The sequence below is a fragment of the Ammospiza caudacuta genome, chromosome 2 (genome assembly GCF_027887145.1).
Source record: "Ammospiza caudacuta isolate bAmmCau1 chromosome 2, bAmmCau1.pri, whole genome shotgun sequence".
Taxonomy (NCBI): domain Eukaryota; kingdom Metazoa; phylum Chordata; class Aves; order Passeriformes; family Passerellidae; genus Ammospiza; species Ammospiza caudacuta.
Genome location: NC_080594.1, coordinates 88,109,192 through 88,128,730, shown reverse-complemented (window position 1 = coordinate 88,128,730; position 19,539 = coordinate 88,109,192). Strand labels below are relative to the sequence as shown.

The window sequence follows — 19,539 nt, the reverse complement described above, 5'->3', positions numbered from 1 at the left end:
TCTTCAACATCTATTTCACACGAGTTACAGATTATATTTTAAAAAATATATACATGTAAAAGTTGCCCTTATAAAAGGTTATAACTACATTTAAGTGACTGATCCCCTGACTTCTCACCTCAAGTCCCATTGAAAACCAAACATCCAATTTATAAAACCTCAAGCTCTTGGGAAGTGGGCAAGCTTTGCACTTTTACTCTTTCAGCAAAAGCAGGGCTGAGCAGAACAGACCAGCCCATTGTTGGTCTGCAGACTGCTTCCTTGCTGGCAAACTACTCCAGCAAGGTGACTGGAAAAATCACAACAGCTTGTTACAAATACAGCCAACATGAGTAAAATCCATTAAAAGGAATGCTTAAAAAAGTGATTCAATTTTCACTAAATCATTTTACCTGAGAGATATATTCAGTCCACATCAATGTGTTATCTCCAAACACAGAGATAAATAAACTTTTTTTAGCATGAGTTTATGCAAAAAATGCATTGTTTATGCACAAAGCTTCATGTTTTACAGAATACCACTCCAAAAATAAGCCTGAACTTCATCCCTTATACATAAATGGAGTAAGAAGGGCAACAATAAACTATACTAACAATAGCAAGAAGTGTGAGTCCTTGAAGAATCTACAATCTAAAATAAGTTAAAACAACATTTTAAATATAAATATACTAAGAAAGGTTCATTTTTGAGAAATTGAGTAATGGTAAATAGGAATACAACTAAAAAAATTTAATATTATAACATACACTCCATGTTTTAAAACACTCACTGATGTTTTAGAATGCTGAACACTCAGTTACACATAAATGCTGTCCAGAGACCTTTCACTAATTGCAAAGTTTGATCAGCTTTTAATATGAAATATTTTATTGCACATATTAAAAGTTATCCTCACAAAATAAGAGAACAGCATTAAACTATTCTAGGAAACATTTCTTGTAGAAAAATTGCATTTTACCTGCTCTTTTGAAGAATTCTTGAAGAGGTTCTTTTGTTTGGAAAGAAAAACCTAAAACAATTTTAAAAAAAGAAGATGCACAGATGTCAAAAGGCTTGGTTCAGCTGCAGGAGTCAAGAGATGCCCCTTGCTTTCTGAAGAGAGAGTTTATTTAGGTAAATAACTTTGTTGCTGTGGAATCCAGCTCAGTTCTTTGTAGTAAGCATCTCTGGATGGGGAGAGAGTGACATTGCACTCTCTGCACACTCATAAATGAAGCAGGAATTCCCAGATTTGCCATCATGTGATTTCAGTGAGGAACTAGCACTCGACTTTCTCCCAGCACCCGTTACTCCCTGCCCAAAGGCAGCCCTTCCAAAGCCTCCCACGGCTGCAACAGGCAGCAAAGAGAGAAAGAGCACACAGATCAGGATTAGCCTCACTGAGCAGACACTGAGACACTTTGGGCATGAAGCAGGAGGAGAACAGAGCAGAAGTGCCATTGTTAGACTGCCACAGAAATTAAAAAAGAACAAATTTAGCAATTTTTACTAGGAAAAACTGGGAATATTGGGGAGGGGTGGGTGGTGGGGTGAGATTTAAAGGTGGGGCAGAGGGGGAAATTCACTTTTTCAGCCATCAGAAATTACTAACAAGATTATCCTGACAAACACTCATTCTTGTTCTTTATACCAGAATTTCAGAGATTTACAAATGCCACTGCAGTGCTCAGTGGGATAATAATTAAGCACTACATCAGGCAAAAACTTTTTGTCTGTATCAGACAAAAGCTGATAAAAGATAATATAATCTACACTCTGCATATAGTATATGCCAACTGGAGGAACAGATGCTACGGTAATTTCATGGCTACAAGCAGAATAGAGCAAAGGAAAATAATGCAACATTTCTTCTTCATAAAGACAATGATGCTATTGACATTTTGCCTTGAATAGCTGCATGTTATTAAACATCAATTATGGTTTCTGCTAGCTGAGCCTTCCTAAAGAAGCAATTGTTACTGAAAGATGAATAACCATTTTTGACCTTCTAATATTTAAATATGAGATGAACACTTCCAGCTCCCTCAAGATTATCCATAAGGTCATCAATAGTTATCTCCAGTGTTCTCATTTGACGAGCATCAGGGATGTACATCCGTGGCCTGTCTCCCTGGCTTCTGGAGGGAGCAGCTTACTACAGGAGTCTGGTGAGAGGATGCAATAAGGTGAATGGACCATTGTGCAATTTCTGTTAGTGTTCCATTTGTGCTGGGGGTAGTTAATCATCAAAAAGTGTGTTTTTCAAAGCTTTTTCCATTCTTTTTTATATTTTCCCATAGGCTGTAGAGTACATGCAGCAGATGCAACACAAGTTCCAGTTTAATCTAGTTGTCTACAAACACCAAGGGGACAATAAGTCAAGATATAGAAATTTATTTATATTCCTGTAACTCAAGAAGTACCTGTTCATGTTTTGTGAAGGTGAATCTATTTATATCTATCCCCATTATCACAATTCAACTACCCCCTGCCTGCAGTAGTGGGGCAATAGATCTGCCAGCATGAGAAACATCTTTTTAATCACAGAAAATATAATTTCCATTATGTACAGGTGTCCTCCCATCCAATTTTAAGCAGACAAGTAAAACAACTTCTTCTTTCAAAGATTATTCTGATACCAAAAAAAAAAAAAATCCCTTTATTAAGATAAATTATTTACCTTCAACTTTATAATAATTCATTTGTGTTTCCATTGCTTGGGTGCTTCAGCCATGGATGAGGACCACAGAGCTGCAGATGCTGTAAAAACATTAAAAAAGGTGAAATGTCCCTCTTTAAAATCATGTAAAACACAGAAGACAGCACAGCAAAGAGCAAGTAAGACATCCTTGATTTGTATAGTAATTGCAGGGTTTCCAGAGGGCACTCATCCAAGGGATACAGACTGTTCTGTGTACTGTGAGAGTTCACCAAACAGACACCACCCCATTTAAACTACATTTTCATTAAGACTCATGCTACATCACCAAGTTAGCCATGATAACACTGAAGGCCAGGCAGAAATCCAGAGTTAGCTGGAGGATGCCACACACGATGGAGCTGGCAGAAACACTCCAGTTTACTGGCAGGTTATTGGCATGTGCAGTACTGTGGCCTTTATTACACTCATGGTAAACATTTGTGATATTCTCATTTATTCTGGGAATACACTGGAATTGTGAAAGCTGGGGACACAGTGTTGTTAGATGTCTTTGTATTGCTAGGAAAAAGTCTTCCCTAATTCTAATATTAAATTTTATATTCATACAAGACAAAGTGGTGCTTGCTGCTGATGTCCCAAATGGAAGGAACATGAGCCTTGCACTTGCAGAAGAATCTGCAATGGGAACAAAAAGATGCAAGAAATACTAGTTAATTATAAAATCATATTTAGAAAAGACTAGTGAAAGAAAGCAGTGATGCTACTCCTTTGATTAAAGATTTTAAGTCTGTAAATCTGTAGAGTGAAAGAGGAGCTAACTGGAGTCTGGACTCAAACAGATCATTTTTGTAATACCAAATTCTTACACGTCTTGGTTCCCACAGAACTCGCCAGAGCTGTGTGGCAAACCAGGGTTGGTCCTGGCTGTTTGTCTTTTCAGAGCAAAAATGGGGGTTCCAAACCTGTATCGAGGTTTTTATGGAGAAAATTCTGGGTTTGAAGCTGAGATGGATAGCCAGGTAAATAGATAGATTAGATAGATAGATAGATAGATAGATAGATAGATAGATAGATAGATAGATAGATAGATAGATAGATAGATAGATAGATAGATAGATATAGATAGATAGATAGATAGATAGATATAGATTAGATAGATAGATAGATAGATAGATAGATATAGATAATAGATAGATAGATAGATAGATAGATTAATAGATAGATAGATAATAGATAGATAGATAGATAGATAGATAGATAGATAGATAGATAGATAGATAGGATTATAGCCCATGCATTCTAAACAAGTGCCTGCTAGAAGTGAAGTTCGCACTCATTTCTCAGTAGGGAGCAAGTTCCTGAAAGCAGGACGGCTGTTGTGTGAAGCTGCAGAGCTCAGACCAGCGCAGAGGGGCTTTGGCATTCCTGCGGGGCTTTCCGGGGGCAGCTGTGCCCGCCCAGCCCGAGGGGCCGCAGGGCCGCCCGGCAGCGGCGCCTCCCTCCCCGGGCAGCGGCGGCTCCTCCGGCCCGGCCCCTTCGCTCCCGGCGGCGCCCCCGCCCTGTGACACCTGGGGGCGAGCAGCACGCCTCTCTCCTCGCCACACCGACACCTGGAACTCAGGAATTGTGCCAGCCTGCCGCTGGGAGGAGGCCGCCTTCTGGCAAACCTTGCACGGCTGCGCGAAAGTCACAGGTCTAAACTTCCCCTTGCAGTCCCTGGACATGAACGATCAATAGAGTCCAGAACTGCTCAGCAGAAGGATCAGCAGTTTAAGAAAAGACACCCTGACCACGGCTAGCTGTGGTCACCACTGCAGGATGAGAGTAAAAACTTTCCAGAATGTATCAGCTCTATTAAATAAGCCTCCACTCCCAAAATGTGGAAGATAGACCCTGAGTTCGCCTTCGGCTTGGACACCTGGCTTATTCCCCCTGGGTTGTGATGGTGGGAGTGTTGCCACTTTGGACTGTACCACCCAAGTCCTGCAGCCTAAAGCCTGCCTCACCAAGCTGCCCAGCCTGCTGCCAGAGATTCCTTTGCCTTTTCTAGACAGGTGGATACCACCACTCCGAATAGGCTGTAGTATTTCTGAGTAGCCAGTTGTAGTTCTTGAAAAAAAAATGTTTCAAGTGGTCAAAAAATGGGATTTGCTCTTAATGGGCTTTTAGGTGCAAATTCCTAGTCTGAGAAGCAAAAGGAATCAACCTTCCAAAACTACATTCAAACGCTGCTAAACAACCTTTGAATAAAGACAGAAGGTCATTGAGTCCCATCAGGGAGTTTAGGGGATGTGACCCATTTATAATCATGGTATATATTCCTTAACATATTAGTGAAAAAAATCTTCAGGCCAGTATATACTTGCTTCCCCTGCAAGCATCTTTATCAGCATATGTGGAAAAGTGAATCATGCAGTACTCTTCTAGAAAAAGCAAAAGCAGTGGATTCCAAAGATCTCATTGATAAAGCATTTTCCCTTTTTAAATCAAAGAAAATGTATAGATGTAGAGTTTCTTACAGATGTTGCATTTCAAGGCTAATCTCCCAGCAAACCTTTTTATTAAAAATTGTGGTGTTAACTAAAGCATGCTAACACAAGTTCTTTTACTCAACTGGAGTTGAAAGGTGTGGAATTGGTGGAAAAAATATTCATGGTGTCATGTTATTGTCCTAAGGGAAAACTGCAGCAGAGCAACACAACTGTGAATGTGACACAGAAACTATTTGTGAATTGATGCTCCTGATACTTGGAAAAGATTCTGCTGATCTGAGTATCCATCTCAAATGTGAATGCTACTGGTATATCTACAGGCACCACTCTTCTTTGCATTTAGTCATCTGACAGTCAGCGACTACGATTGGGCAAAGATTACTCCAAAAGACAGAGTAGAATTGTTTCAGTTGTTTCCTGACTCTGCTCATCTTTGATCAGCTCTCTCCATGGAGTTCACGTGTGGTGCACTAGCATCATATGTGAAAAAGCTTTCAGCATAAGCATTTTGAGAAATTTGTTTGGAGAACATGGATATACTGTAAAATACTCTAGGACTCTCTTCTGGAAATGGTCAGTGTTTGAAAAGAAACTTTAGTTTTACTGGGCACTTGCATGTACTTATTACTGGCAATTAGCCATAATTAGGGTGTGGTACACCACTTCTAGAAAATAAAGTCTAAGCTAGGAGTATAAACCTTCTTGTTTACCTGTGAAAACTTCATCAGTGTGTGGGGACAAAAAGTGCCAATGTGGTTTGCTGGTCAGCTGAGCTTTGTTAAGCTCTTTGGCAGCAACACATACGAGAAAAAAAGCAATAAAGTGTAACATCAAAATTTTGCAGGTAAAACTACAGGCAAAATGTGAAGGTTTCTCCTAAACTGGAAAGACCTTCTGAGCAAGACTCCTGCATATGTCCTTCCTGCTTCTGCTGCTTCTCATGTTTTTCATCAGTTTCCTCACATTGACCCAGCAACATCCTGGAGAACAGGGTTGATGCCCAAAATTAAGTTGATAGGAGAAGTGCTGTCTGACCTGAGCAATGCAGTAGTCAGTAGGTTATGAAGTGCTGTACATAGCAGGAGGAAGAAATGAAATGCATTTAATATCTGTGTGGGTATATGTAGTGAGATTTGGGCTGCCTTGGGTGAGTTGCTCTTCCTCCATGGTCCTGCAGAGGACAGGGATGCCTGGGCAAAAACTGGCTGGACAGAACCAGGAAAGAAATGAGCTTTGGAGTTCAAATCAGACACCTTCCTTCTTGTGATCCTGGCACTGTTGTCTCCTGGCAGAGACACTGACCAGGCTTCAGTCTTTGGTACTTGTGACCAGAGTTACCCATGTAGGGCACCACCTTTGGAATTTTTCAGTTTGGGACAAAGGAGTTAAAGACCCTCAACTGTTCCAGCAGTGATGCCAAGGCTTCACTTGTGCCAGCAGCTAGCACCACCTTTCCCACACAGATCTCACTGGTGTCTGGCATTCAGCCCTTGTGACTGAGTGTACACATGGGATAGAGAGTGCAGTCATGGCAGAGGGAGAGTTACTAAAAAATTTAAAAAGAAGATACAAGACGACAGGACAAACTGCCGGAAATTACTTTTGGCTTCAGACCTGGTTTTGCCTCTCAGTCTGGATTCCACAAAAAAAATACTGCCTTGTGTGCTGCAGGATGTCAGTACTGCGTTGGTGGTTGTTTCCAAGATGGTCTGGCTTGGTCTCAGGCAGTTTGCAGTGTGGACAAAATACCCGTGTATAGGGGAGGAAAGGCCCGTGGGAGATTTTCAAGCTTCCTATGTGGTTAAGGCACAGGACCAGGAGTCAGGAGATCAAAAGTTCCTGTTTTGTACAGAAAGGCTGTTTCATCACTTAGGCTGTGTTGATAAAAATTATCTGTACACACAATTCTTCGACTCAGCCAAGGCTTCATTCTTGCCATGCAGTATCGCCTTCTCATGCCGTATGGAGTGGTAACAGTTGCTGCTAAGGCCTCACAGGAGATGGTAAAACAACTCTTTGTGGCACTTGTGGGAGATTCAGTTATTTTATGGCCTTGATACAGCTTTGAGGCAGCAGCATTTGCAGGAATAGTCAGTGCCCCCTCTACCCATCTGAGCCTGCATTCACTTCTGCTGCTTTTGGGAAGGAGGTGAATTGAAACTACTGAGCACTCATTTACTGACATGGCTGGTCTTGTGGCAATTTCAGTTTTCAGAAACTTGTCTGTTTCTGATGAAGACAGCAGTTCTTAATAACATCATAACCCATAACCGTGGTCCTGCTGGGTGGGGAGGGTTTGCAAAGTATCTGCCCTGGGTTAAGCATCCACTAGCCTGAAAAGCCAACTTGGGAATGACAATCTGCTCTGAGAAGGGACTATTCTGTGTAGGGGTGCAATTTTGGCATGACAGGGGTCCTTCATCTGGTGAGCTATCCATGTTGTGAAGTGACATGATGCTTTCCTGCCCCTGAGATGGACTTTGCATTGCCAGGACTGAGCAGTCCTCAGCACCCTGTGTCATCAGATCCACCCTTCAGAGACGAACGTGTGTGCAGCTCAGAAATGCAAAGTTGGCCAAGGTCCCTGGAGGTCAATCCCTGGTGATGTTGCAGAGCTGTTTTCCTTTCAGTATGGCTTTCTGGTCTGATGGATTTACATCAGTGGAAAGTAAAGATCAGAAACAAAAAACTGTCAAGTTTTTTGAAAGTGAGTGTCTTGTGAAATATACCTCCTCTGTCCAAATCCAGCGTGGAGACAAGGATTTTATGGTGAGATGTTCTTACTGGTGAGCTTTTGGGAATCACCTCTTCTTTAAAGAATCTGGGAAAAAAATTCTTCTTACCAGTTTGGCAAATGCTGAGGTAGAGATGTTTCTGCTCAACAGAACTGACAGAATGGATTTTGTAAAACAGACTGGGACATGTTAAATATTATTTAATAATGTTATGACTTTCCTAGCAGAATCATATATAAAATAGGTGTGACTCATTAATTATCACAATGCATCGCTATTAATTATAGACATATTTTGAAAAAGGTGGTAGAGGAATATATAACTTTGAAGGGAGGGAAAAGCCTTGTTGATCACTATTAAACTTTACTGAAAAATCTTGGCAGTCAAGTAACTTCCTTCATGGAAAATTCAGAAAACTTCCCAGTTTAAGCAAATTAGTTTCACCTCTGCTAGAAGCATTATTTTCTGCTCTGCCCCACACACAGAAATAACGTCTCCATAACCCCATTCAAGACTAAGATTTGCCTCTGCATGGACACCAGTGTAACAGTCCTGGAGTAGTTATTTATCTTGCCCTATTCCACACCAGTGCAGAGTGGGAAAGTGGAGAGGGGGTGTATGTGGTTACTCTGGAATAGATGTGGAGACCAGCATAAGTGCAGTGAGATGCAGAATTTGAAGCCATTTCCTCTATATAAATAAGAGATCCACACAGAAAAAGGTTTATCTTTGTAATTGCCTCAGCTGATTTATGATTAATCCTAAGGACAAGGGATGACTTCTGGATATGAAGCTCCCCTTATGAAATAAGTACTGTCTCATGCTTCTTTTGACGTATGTGCTCGTGCACAAAAGGGCGTTCGCTCTTGTATCATCTTGTACAGAGAGTGATGTAGTGGTCCTTCCACTACAGTACTGCAGGAAGGTAGACCTTCCTGTATCACCTGGACACTGCTGTCCTGCCCTTGTGCTCCTGAGGCAAGGCATAAATGCCCAGCAGCTCCCTGGCCTGTGAAGACGGGCAGCATTTGGCCTGTGGAGCAGCTGCATGGCCAGGGGCTGTGGCCAGGAGCAGGAGGAGTGTCAGGCAAGCACTGAATGCCATGTTTCAGAGCCCAGAGCTGAAAGGGTACTCTTGTTATCTGCATTCCTTCCTGACCACATCCCATGACCTGCTGCATGGAGCCTTTCAGATCACATCCAGGCACAGTCAACAGGGCTGGGATGTGCGTCGGTGCCTTTGCCAGCGGCACACTGTGAGCAAAGATCAAAAGTTCATGGATGCTTTGCTTTTCCTGTGGCCACCCCACACATGCACCCTTGGTGCTGGCCTGAGCAGTGCAAATACAATCTTAGAATGATATGAAACACTCCGAGACCTCCAACAGCAGCAGAGTGCAGGGTAGGTTTCCTTAATATCACGAAGGATAGAATGAACCACTAGCTCTGTCTTAGCCTCATTCAGAAAACAAAAGTCATGGGATTGTCTGCCAGAGTTTTCTTCTCCTTCTCCTTGCTACGCCCCTGCCTGGAGGGGTTGTTTTTTCCCATGTTCTCTGGAAAGGTGAATCTTTCATTTAACTTTGTTGGCTCATAGAATAGTTTTGGGTTGGATGTTAGAACCCAAACCAACCCGAACCATCTAGCTCCAGACTCAAGCTGAGACAAATATTCCTCAGGACTAACCACCTCAAGTGTATGTATATCAATGCAAGCAGCCTAGGGAACAAGCACAAGGAATTGGGGCTCTGCACCCAGTCAGAAATTCATGCTGTCACAGGAATAATGGAAACATGGTGTGACAACTCACATGGCTGTAGGATCACACTAGATGGGTACAGGCTAGAGGAAAAGGGAATGAATACTCACTGAGAGCTACAAGGGCATTGTCAAGGTTTGCAGAGATGCAGTTAGAAAAACAAAAGCTCAGCTTGTCAGCTTGAATTGAAATTGGCCAGAGATGCAAAAAAAAAAAAAAAAAAAAAAGAAAAACACAGAAAAGGTTTCTTCAGGTACGTAAACAACCAGTAAAAACAGAAGGAAAACATGGACTTGCTGTGCAACAGGAAAGGTGAATTAGTCACCAGCAATGCTTAAAAGGCAAAAGTTCTCAACACTTTCTTCACCTTGGTCTTTACCAGCACTGTTAGGCCTCTGGCCTTTGGAACAAAAATCCAGGTTGATGCAAACATAGGCTCACTATCAGTGAAGAAGGAGTTGGTGTGTGAACTGCTGCAGGAGCTCAACCCCTACAAATTGATGGGTCCTGACATTATCCACCTGAGAGTGTTTGAGAGAGCTGGCTGACATAATTTTTGGCTTTCCACAACCTTGGAGAACTGTGGAGATCAGGGGATATCCCAGAAGGCAGCGAGAAGGCTAATGTGACTAACATGTAAAATAAGGTCTTAAAGGATGATCCAGGAAGTTCCAGGCTCATCAGACTTACTTAAGTCCCTGGGGAAATAATGGAACAAATCCTCCTGGGGGGCTATCACAAGTCAGATGAAGCCCATGACTGGGAAAAGCAAGCAGGGATTCATGAAGGATAAATCATGCTTGACAAACCTGCTCACCTTTTACAACACATTCACTGGCTTGGTTGGTGTGTGGCACGTGGTTGACATTGCCTGCTCAATATGAATGAACATATTGTGTGCTGCTGCAGCAAAGAAACCCAACCAGATACTGGCTTACATCAACATGGAGTCACCAGCACTGATAAAAGTAGTCTTTATCCCACTTGGCACTTACGAGACCACACCTGGAACACTGCACGGTTTTAGTTCCTACTGTGCAAAAAGATGCGTACAGGCTGCAGAGGATCCAGAGAAGGACCACAAAGGGGACCAGAGGATTGGAAGGCCTGTCATGTGAGGAAAGGCTGTAAGAACTGGGTTTGTTCAGCCTGGAGACCCTATCAACATGTTTCAATACAGAAAGGGTGCTTACAAAGATAGAGACTCCTTTTTTTACAAGGAGTGACACGGAAAAGGGATAATGGTACAAATTATTCTTGAGATTATTATTAGAAGAGAAAAAAGTTTCACAGCATAATCTCACCAGGGAGGTAGCAGACTTCCCCAGCATGGACACTTTTAAGATTCAGCTGGACAGAATGCTGAACTGTCTTGTCTAAACTGTGCTTTTGCCAATACAGGCTGGAACAGATGACTCTTGAAGCCCCTTCCAACCTGATAATCTATGAAATGCTGTAAGTCAGGCCACAGGTCACAAGCATCACAGTGTAAAAGTTGCTTGACACTCTTCTGTTAGGATGGGAAAGCAAAGAAGGCCTAAGAAACTTCTTTTACAGTTCAATGCAACTGTATGCAACAATACAATATTTAATGCAGCAATGCATGCAGATTCCTTTCCTTAAGCATGCTTCCTTTTTGCTTTTCTTGGATAGAAAACCCTGACATTGTTTTTCTTTTCCTACAGCAAGTTATAAACTCCATGTTACAGTAGTCCATTTGCTTCTGAAACGGGGCTTGAAATTCAAGAATGGCAATTGAACTAGGTCAAAGATCTTGTACTGAGATTTGGGCATGACTCATTCATCCCCTCTCCTGAAAAGCTGGCTATAGAATCTCTTTGATTGGGCTGGATGCCTACAGGGCTCTGGTTTTAGCCTGATGAGGGGCAGCAGACAACCACATGAGCACTTCTGTACTACTTCTTCACTCCTCACCCTCAGAAGAAATTAAATTCAGCAGCTAAGATAAAAGAGATTTAAGATTTTTGAGTTTTGCATCTTAGAGACTCAAAAAGACAGAGCATTTTTCAGCAGCAGACAGAGAAAATTTGGAGGACCAAGCACAGGCCTGAGTTCTGGAACCTCTGATGATACAGAAGATCAGGAAAGGGGCATTTATTGCACAAGATCTTTAGCATTAAACAGAGGACTCTAAAGGTAACATATTTCAAACCACTGACATCTGACTACCAGTAGTTTCACCACTATAATGAAATACCAAGTCTGTCTTATGAAAACTTAGTTCATGATCACAGTTAATATTTAATCTAGCTGGAACAGAAGTCAAATGCACTCACTAAAAAATAATGAATCCGCTCATAATTGTAAAATGTTAAATACTCACATATACCTATCCTAATAATTACAGAAGCAATGGTATGACATCACCTACTAATAGATTTTAAAGTAAAATATTAGTGCTTTGGCACATTAATCTTCTTCCATTTTGAAAAACTAGTGCATAAACTGTGTGGTCAGGAATGGGCCATGATCTGTGTGTCCTGTTCCAAGGTGTCATGACCAGGCGTCATAAGGGTAACTAAATTTTCTCAGTGGTAAGATGTTACATGAGTATCATCAGACTCTTCTCATGTTCAGGTACTTCATGACACCTCTCCCTTACACTTCCTCAATTTTCTTCCCCTAGTATCCAAGAATTCACCATTCACCATCCAGTAATTCACCATTACTGACAACAGCATCCTTGGGAACAACTGCATAAACAAGGTGTACCTAATCACTACAATGATGATGGTATCTAGACTTGCTCAAGTTTACTGTAGCTCACAAAATCTCTCTGGCAATGCACCTACTATTGGTGGAGCAGTTTGGTCAAAGGCTGTGCATTGCAGAAACATTTCTTAGCAGAGCTGTTTCAATGTTCATCCCATGTCCGAGCTGCATTACCACAAAAAAACACATCCTGGTTCTTAATGTGGCAGAACTTTTATTTAGAGGGAAATTATAACTTTTGCATTTACATGGCACCAATTATATACAGTACACTTTCCATGATAAGAATTATGATGCTGTTCACAGAAAGGTATCAAATTTGAGATAAATAATGCATAAGCTAAAATATACAAACCAGGGGGTGGAGGTGAAACTATTGGCCATTTTTAATTATCTATAGAAGAATTTCAAGGAATAATGTTTGTTCAATGTTCAAAAACTTTTAACAAACTTCTAGTAAAGTTAATTGAAATATTTATAATACTATTCCGTTGTTGCACAGTATTTCCAATATACAATCAAGAAGATGCACAGAACACAACACTTAATATGAAAAAAACCTATTGCACCCACAATTTAAAGGTTTCACTGCCTTTTGGACGCTGCACTACCATATTTATATAAACATTTACAACACTTCAGTAAACACAAAGGTTCTAAATGTAGTGCAGCATTATGGGGGGCCATTTTCAGCTCTTAAAATAAATGTTAAATGCCCATATACTGTGCCATTTATTTTAAGATGATGGATTAAGCTGTAATCCTTAAGTCCTACTGTGAGTAGCAAACACACTTTCCCCACGCTCAGAAGATTACCATCCCTCTGACTGTATAGTCTCTATTCTGAAACATAAACTGTCCTTGGCTTCATTATAATTTTGGCATTTTGCCTCAGTGTTTTTAACAACTATTCCTTATCCTACTTTTCAATGGCCTGTTAAGTAGTCCTGTGTAGAATCTGAAGCAAAAGAATCTGCATCCTCATTATCAGAGTCGTCGCTGCTGTCGTCGGCCGCCGGCTCCCCCGTCAGCGCAATGCGGGCGTAGTCATCCGTGTCGATGGACTTGCAGAAGTGGATGGCATACTTGAGCTTCTCCTCCAGCACCTGCTTACAGGAATACCTGGGCAGCTTCAGCAGAAAGAAGCATGTGTATGACTCAGGAAGGAAGTGGTCTGGAGGATTGTACTTATCCAATACCTGTTAACAAAAAAAAAAAAGAAAAAAAAAGCACTGTATTTTTGATTTTTGTTCACAGTCCAAAACACAAATAAGTATTGAAATAATAACTGCGATTGTTTTTTAGCACCTTGTGGTATTTTTTGATTCTGATGCTGAAGTTTCTTAAAAAAACCATGAAGATGCCAAATCCATTTTCCCTCCACCAAATCAATAAATAAACCCAGACATTTATGAGCTGCTTTGATTATGAATACGGGGTTGGGAGCAATCTAAAAAAGATCCTAATACTTCAGACAGTATCAAAAAGTGATTTGAAGATTGTGTGGTCTTAATTTAGCTGAAATTATTAACTGAACTGAATGAAATGCTAAATAAATGCCAGGAAAAACAGCTGCCTGACAGTGGAAAACTATCAAAATTCACAGAAACAAACAGCTGGAAAATTAAAGGAATATCCACTTGTCCAAGTCAAGAGAGAAGAAATAGTTCTATACATTATATAACTATCACAGACATCATTCAACTGTTGCACTGTTAAATCTACAATGTAAAGCTGCAGAACAGTTTAATGAAATCAGGCCTTTGTTATGCCACGCTGCTACTTCTCCACTACTAGCTTTTTAACTTCCCCATCCTACACAACAATACCTGAATTACCTGAATAACAAAGTCCCTCCCCCTGAAGTCTGCAATAGTCCTGGGCAGCCTCGTTCTGCCCCACACAAAACGCAGGAAGAGCGATCGCTCCGTGTTGGAGAAGGACTCCATCACTTCCCAGAACCACTGTATCAGGGAAGCTGTTGGTTCAATGCCTTTGTAAGTTGCTACAGATTTCAGGAGATGAAGTGGGATATCTGGGCTTCCACATACCTGAAAAATAAAACACAGTGATAGGCTAAAGAAGTCTGATCAAATAAATTACAGCTGATTTGTTCCCTGCCTTCCTTTAAAATATTTAATCAGCTTTTACACTGACAAACCTAGCATTCAGATCTTTGAGATGCCATGCATAGTCTCCTAGTACAAAAATAGTAAATATACATCTTCCCATCAGGCAACAGTAATGAACATTTTTCATACTCCTGAACTTAAAACAAGTATCTCCAATTTACTTTCTAGATCACTGGAATGAGATGACTGGCATGCGAGGTTTTTTTGGTTTTGCTTGTTTGTTTCTTCCTGTAATAATTATAATGAATTATTACATCACTGCTCAGCTATGTCAAAATAATTTTACTAGCACCAAGAGGGCAATTAAACATTTTCTGGTTCTTCCCTTGAACTGATGTTTTCAACCACACAGCAATCATTGTAAACAGCATGAAATGTGGGGTTTGTATTAGTAAAGCAAATGAATGAATAATATCACTCCAAGTTGATCTGTCAGAAGTAACAAAGCAGAAATTGATACCATAGTTTCCAGTTCATAGCCTGTAAAGAGTGAAAGTAGAGGAACTGGAACAACACGGGCCATCCCCTCACGAACTGCTGCAACTTGCTCATCAAACTCATGAAGCCTGTAAAGAAACATTTTCAGAGTTTCTGTGAATGTCATTTCTAGCAATTATTTATAGCAATTACTTTACTGTCTTATCAAAGCAACTTAAACCATTCTCCTCAAATGTCCAGCTATGTACCAAAGAACATTAACATTTTTTACACAATACTTGATTTACTACACCAATTCCTATTGCACAGCAAGCTCAATATGGAGGAGAGATCTCCCAATGTTTTAGATATTTTATTTCCAGCATTATTCATGTGCTATACTTGGCAAAAACAAAACAATATCCCATTTGGAACAATATACTCTTGGAAAAAAGAGCGCCTGTATCTTGAAATTCTAACTTCAAACATTCTCAGCACTAGACAGATCTTACAGTATAAAAACAAAAAAGGGTCTGAACTAAAATAGCATGTCTGAGGGGACAGTAGGTTTTTTTATTTCAAGACAGACACAGATAAGTAACAGATTTTGCTACTTCTGATGCCACACATGATTTGTGTTTGGCTTTTTTCTTACCCAGTCAAATAATTTCTGAGATGTTTTACAGAGCCCTCCAGAGCAGAGACATCTCTTACAAGTGCTGTCCTCAGGCTATTCATCATCAAAATAAACAAAGATGTCGGGACAAGTTTGATCTTTTGCGTCCACTTTTCAACATGGATTCTATTCAGGAGCTAGTTTTCCCTCTCAAGAGATTCATATAATTAAAAAAACTTGATACTTAACCTTTCAATGTTTCTCCAAAAGGGCTTTTAACTGTAAAATGCTTTAGAAATGCTTGGGTCCTCTGAGGACAGCCACAACTGGCAAGAGAGCAGACATTTCTTCAAAGGAATATCAGCTCCAAATGAAACCTCTCTCTTTTCTGTTAGAAACTGGTCTAAGAATTTTTCCCACTACTTAAAGTGGGAAAAAAAAGAAAAACTAAGGCTGTGATTTGTAATTGCTGGCAGACACTGTAACTATGAACTAATAAGCAAGCATATAAGACAGTGATGATACAGTCTTGCTCAAGCATTCTCTAAAGAAGAGGAATATGGGGGATTGAATAAAACAAGCCTGAACCAATTTCTTATCCAAATTACCTAAATTTACATATTTCAGTAGGCATTAGGCCCACTGCTTCAGAGACAAGATGCTTATGATTGTTTCTGAGATGCACTCATCTAGATAAGCTACCTGGCCACAGAAGCAACCAAAGGCCAGTCTTCTCAAACACTGAGCACCTCACTGATCTCTGTGGGGCACCCAGGGATGTGCATCAGTGTCCCACCCAAGGAATGAACATTTTGGTTTGTACATTGCAACTTGGAGTAAGAATTCAGCTGATACTGCCCTTGACTGCAGTTGATGATTTGAAAAAGTATGAATGCAGCAGTACTAGATCTAAGCTCTCTCCACAAGGAGCTTACTGATCAAGCCTATTACTTTAGCCCACAGGAAGAATTAGACACCTGGGACATTACTCCACCAATAAAACTGGCTGCCAAAACTGCTTAGTCAGGACAAATCTAGAGGCACATCTGCTCGTTCATTTTGCTTCCAAAAAATCAAGTTTAAGAATCTTCTCCTTGGATAAAATAAGTGAAACCAGAAAATCAACACTGTAATTACATGAAAATATTTATATACTTGTATGTAAAAGGCTAAAGTAGCATTGTTTAAAAGCTGATATATATATTTTAAATAAAATGCATATTCATATCAGTAGTTTTAATGATTTATTCAACAAACCTGTAGTTTATTGCCAGCCTCACATATTCTGCTCTGTTATCCAGTGTAATATGGGTGTACTTGGAACTCAACTGAATATCCTGACCACTTGCATTAGGCACAGTGAATGGGAGGCTCATAGCTTCAAATTCTTCTGAAGTAGCTTCATTGTCTCGAATGTACATAAGCCCAGGAATAAAATCTTTATCAACCTTTGAAAGCAAGAAACCCGGGTTAAAGGCAGTTTACTAGCACTATATAACAGCATCTCTTGCATACCAACAGCAGTGCATCATGTGTCACTTACCAAAAGCTTTGACCAGTGTCTGACCACAATTCATTTAACTTGAATTCAAAGCCATAAAATAGCCTAGTACTTTATAAAAAGCTTCATTATGTTGGATGGGGGAGAGTGCACATATTCTAGATGTCAATCTTTTTGGAGGGCATTTGCCAAGAAACTGTATCATACAAGAAAATTTATTTAAAGGCTTAAAAGCATAATCATCTCTCCCAGCACTGGATTTGGTACAAAAGGAATCCCCTCAATGACAAGTAAATGACTCAATGCTTTTATAGGAAATACATTTCTACATGACAGTATTTGAGAAGGAACTTTTCTTCATAATGAAGACCTAAGTCTGATTCCACATTTACCAAGCTCGGTAAGCAGAAACTGAAAGCTTGTGAAATTCAGTATGTGAGCACAAACTAGTAACAGACTGAACTGACTTTCTTGTACTTCAAATCAGTTATTGCATCTGGGTACAACAGACAGTAACAGCTACAGAAAGGTCTACTGGGAAGTAGGAACTGAATCACAAAGATTGTCTAGTCAAACCCATAGGAAGATTTGAGAATGCTCTAGAATTCAAACAGATTATTTAACTACTCTTGAACAACTTAATTTACAGTTTTAATAGTCAGTACAAATCACCCCTCTAAGGTGGCTCAAAATATAAAAGGCCAGTCAAAATACAAGGACATAAAAACCACAGAAACCAATCACTTGAGAAATTCATGCCAGAGTCTGCTTGTCTTCTCTAAGTTATATCCTACCCAGGAACTTTCTTCTCACCTCACTGAGATCAGCAATTGTGAGGTTCATTCCTGCAAGCTGTTTCCACACTGGCTCAGCCAGGTTGAGGCTCAGAGGGCTGCCCGTCCGGATAGCAATGCCCAGAAGTACACCTGTAAGTTTAAACACAGTCCATTGCTTTTGTTAGATTCCCAATATTCTGACTGCACATAAAGCACACAGAATGCCACAAAGTTGCTAAGAAATTACCAAGAAAGCGAAACATGTTCATATGCAGGAGTGACTTGGCAGCAGGATTTAACAGGAAACAATCTCTGTTTGCTCCAGATTCATCTCTTCCATTTGGAGTCACAATTAACAGAGGGGTCAGCCCATTCTGAAGTTCTTCACACATTTCTGCTATTGATTCACTATAACCTCCACCACAATCATCCACAGATTCACCTTGGAGAGGAAAAAAGACTAAAAGTTAAATATTCTTTCAAAAATAACTGAAACAAACTCTATTTCCTCTCTGGGGATAATTGTGTAAACAAAAGTTCAGTAAAAGCTACACTGTTGTATCCGTTCATATGAAAACCCAGAAGTCTGGCTCTGTATTTGATGCTTCCAGTTCACTGCAAAATGTGTCATTTAGATTATATGACATATCACAATGCCAAAAAATACTGTTTTAACAGAGTGTAGAAAATATTTTATGCCATATGCTAATCACAATAAAATAGAACAGAAATAGTATTGCTTTTTCATGAGTAGCAGTTTAAAGTAGGTATGTTTTATTTAGCCCATACACAATAGATAGAATGACTCTTCAATCAAAAGTATTTTTTATTAAAAAGCTCAGAGTGATACGTGAATTGTAAAAACTACCCTACCAGTAAAACTAGCTAGCCAGGATTATTTGCCAATTCAGACAGCTGAAAAATTAGGTTTATATTTTGCAGAATGTTTGTTGTAAGCAGAAGAGCTGCCCAAGACGCTGAAGAGAATTACAGACACGCTTCCATTAATCTTGAGGGGTTTTATAAAATTTATTTGAAAGGTTTTTTACTTCCCAGCATTTTAAACACCTTCCTCTGCCCACACACAAACACTGTTTTTCTGGACCCCTTTCTTCCTTCTATCAGGTTCTCCAAAAGAGTAAGCCCCAAGAAAACTGTCAAGTTAAGTGCCAAGTAGGAGGGGTGGAGTGTTGAGAATTTTCTTACCAACAAACTTGACTTTCCAAACACGATGAGGAAGCAGAAGGCTATCAGGGCTAAAGGAGCTCATTTTAGCACACATCTGTCCAAAGACTGACTTTGTACCATCAGGTCCAGCCAGTCCTCCTTTACTCCTGGAACGTTTTACCTATTGAGTAAGCACATTATAAAAGCCACTGTAAGACATATTTCAACTGGCATGACTGTGCAGATAAATAAGGAATTTTCAGTTCCCCCAGCCACCAACACCTTATCTTGAATTTCCAAGCATTCTTTGTTCATCTGTCATTAATCAGCACTATATCTGTTCAGCTTTAAAGGAAAATGGAAAAAGACAGAGGGATAGCAAAGATGAAGTCTGATGATAAAGACATCTCTTGTTTCTAAAGAAACAGCTGATTACTTGGCTAATTAGGTTTTTCTGATTTCAGTCCATTTAGTTAATTCATCCTATCTCTACTCTCAGATTCAACTGACAAATCTGGGTAAGTTTTTCACTCACAAGACAGATTAGAGACTGGGTTGTTGGCCAGAAA

At 40.1% G+C, this 19,539-nt stretch overlaps 1 protein-coding gene across 1 annotated transcript in view; it reads right to left on the bottom strand.

The window, feature by feature from the left end:
* Nucleotides 1–12,569: 12,569 nt before the first annotated feature.
* Nucleotides 12,570–19,539, bottom strand: part of HERC2 (HECT and RLD domain containing E3 ubiquitin protein ligase 2) — a 102,397-nt gene continuing 95,427 nt past the window's right edge. Inside the window, exons 87-93 of the mRNA XM_058800473.1 lie at nt 19,010–19,151; nt 18,051–18,245; nt 17,841–17,953; nt 16,784–16,974; nt 14,954–15,059; nt 14,200–14,412; nt 12,570–13,560 (exon numbers count right to left, since the gene is read on the bottom strand). Of these exons, the coding sequence (XP_058656456.1) occupies nt 13,288–13,560; nt 14,200–14,412; nt 14,954–15,059; nt 16,784–16,974; nt 17,841–17,953; nt 18,051–18,245; nt 19,010–19,151 (1,233 nt within the window). The 3' untranslated portion in view covers nt 12,570–13,287. The remainder of the gene's footprint in view (nt 13,561–14,199; nt 14,413–14,953; nt 15,060–16,783; nt 16,975–17,840; nt 17,954–18,050; nt 18,246–19,009; nt 19,152–19,539) is intronic.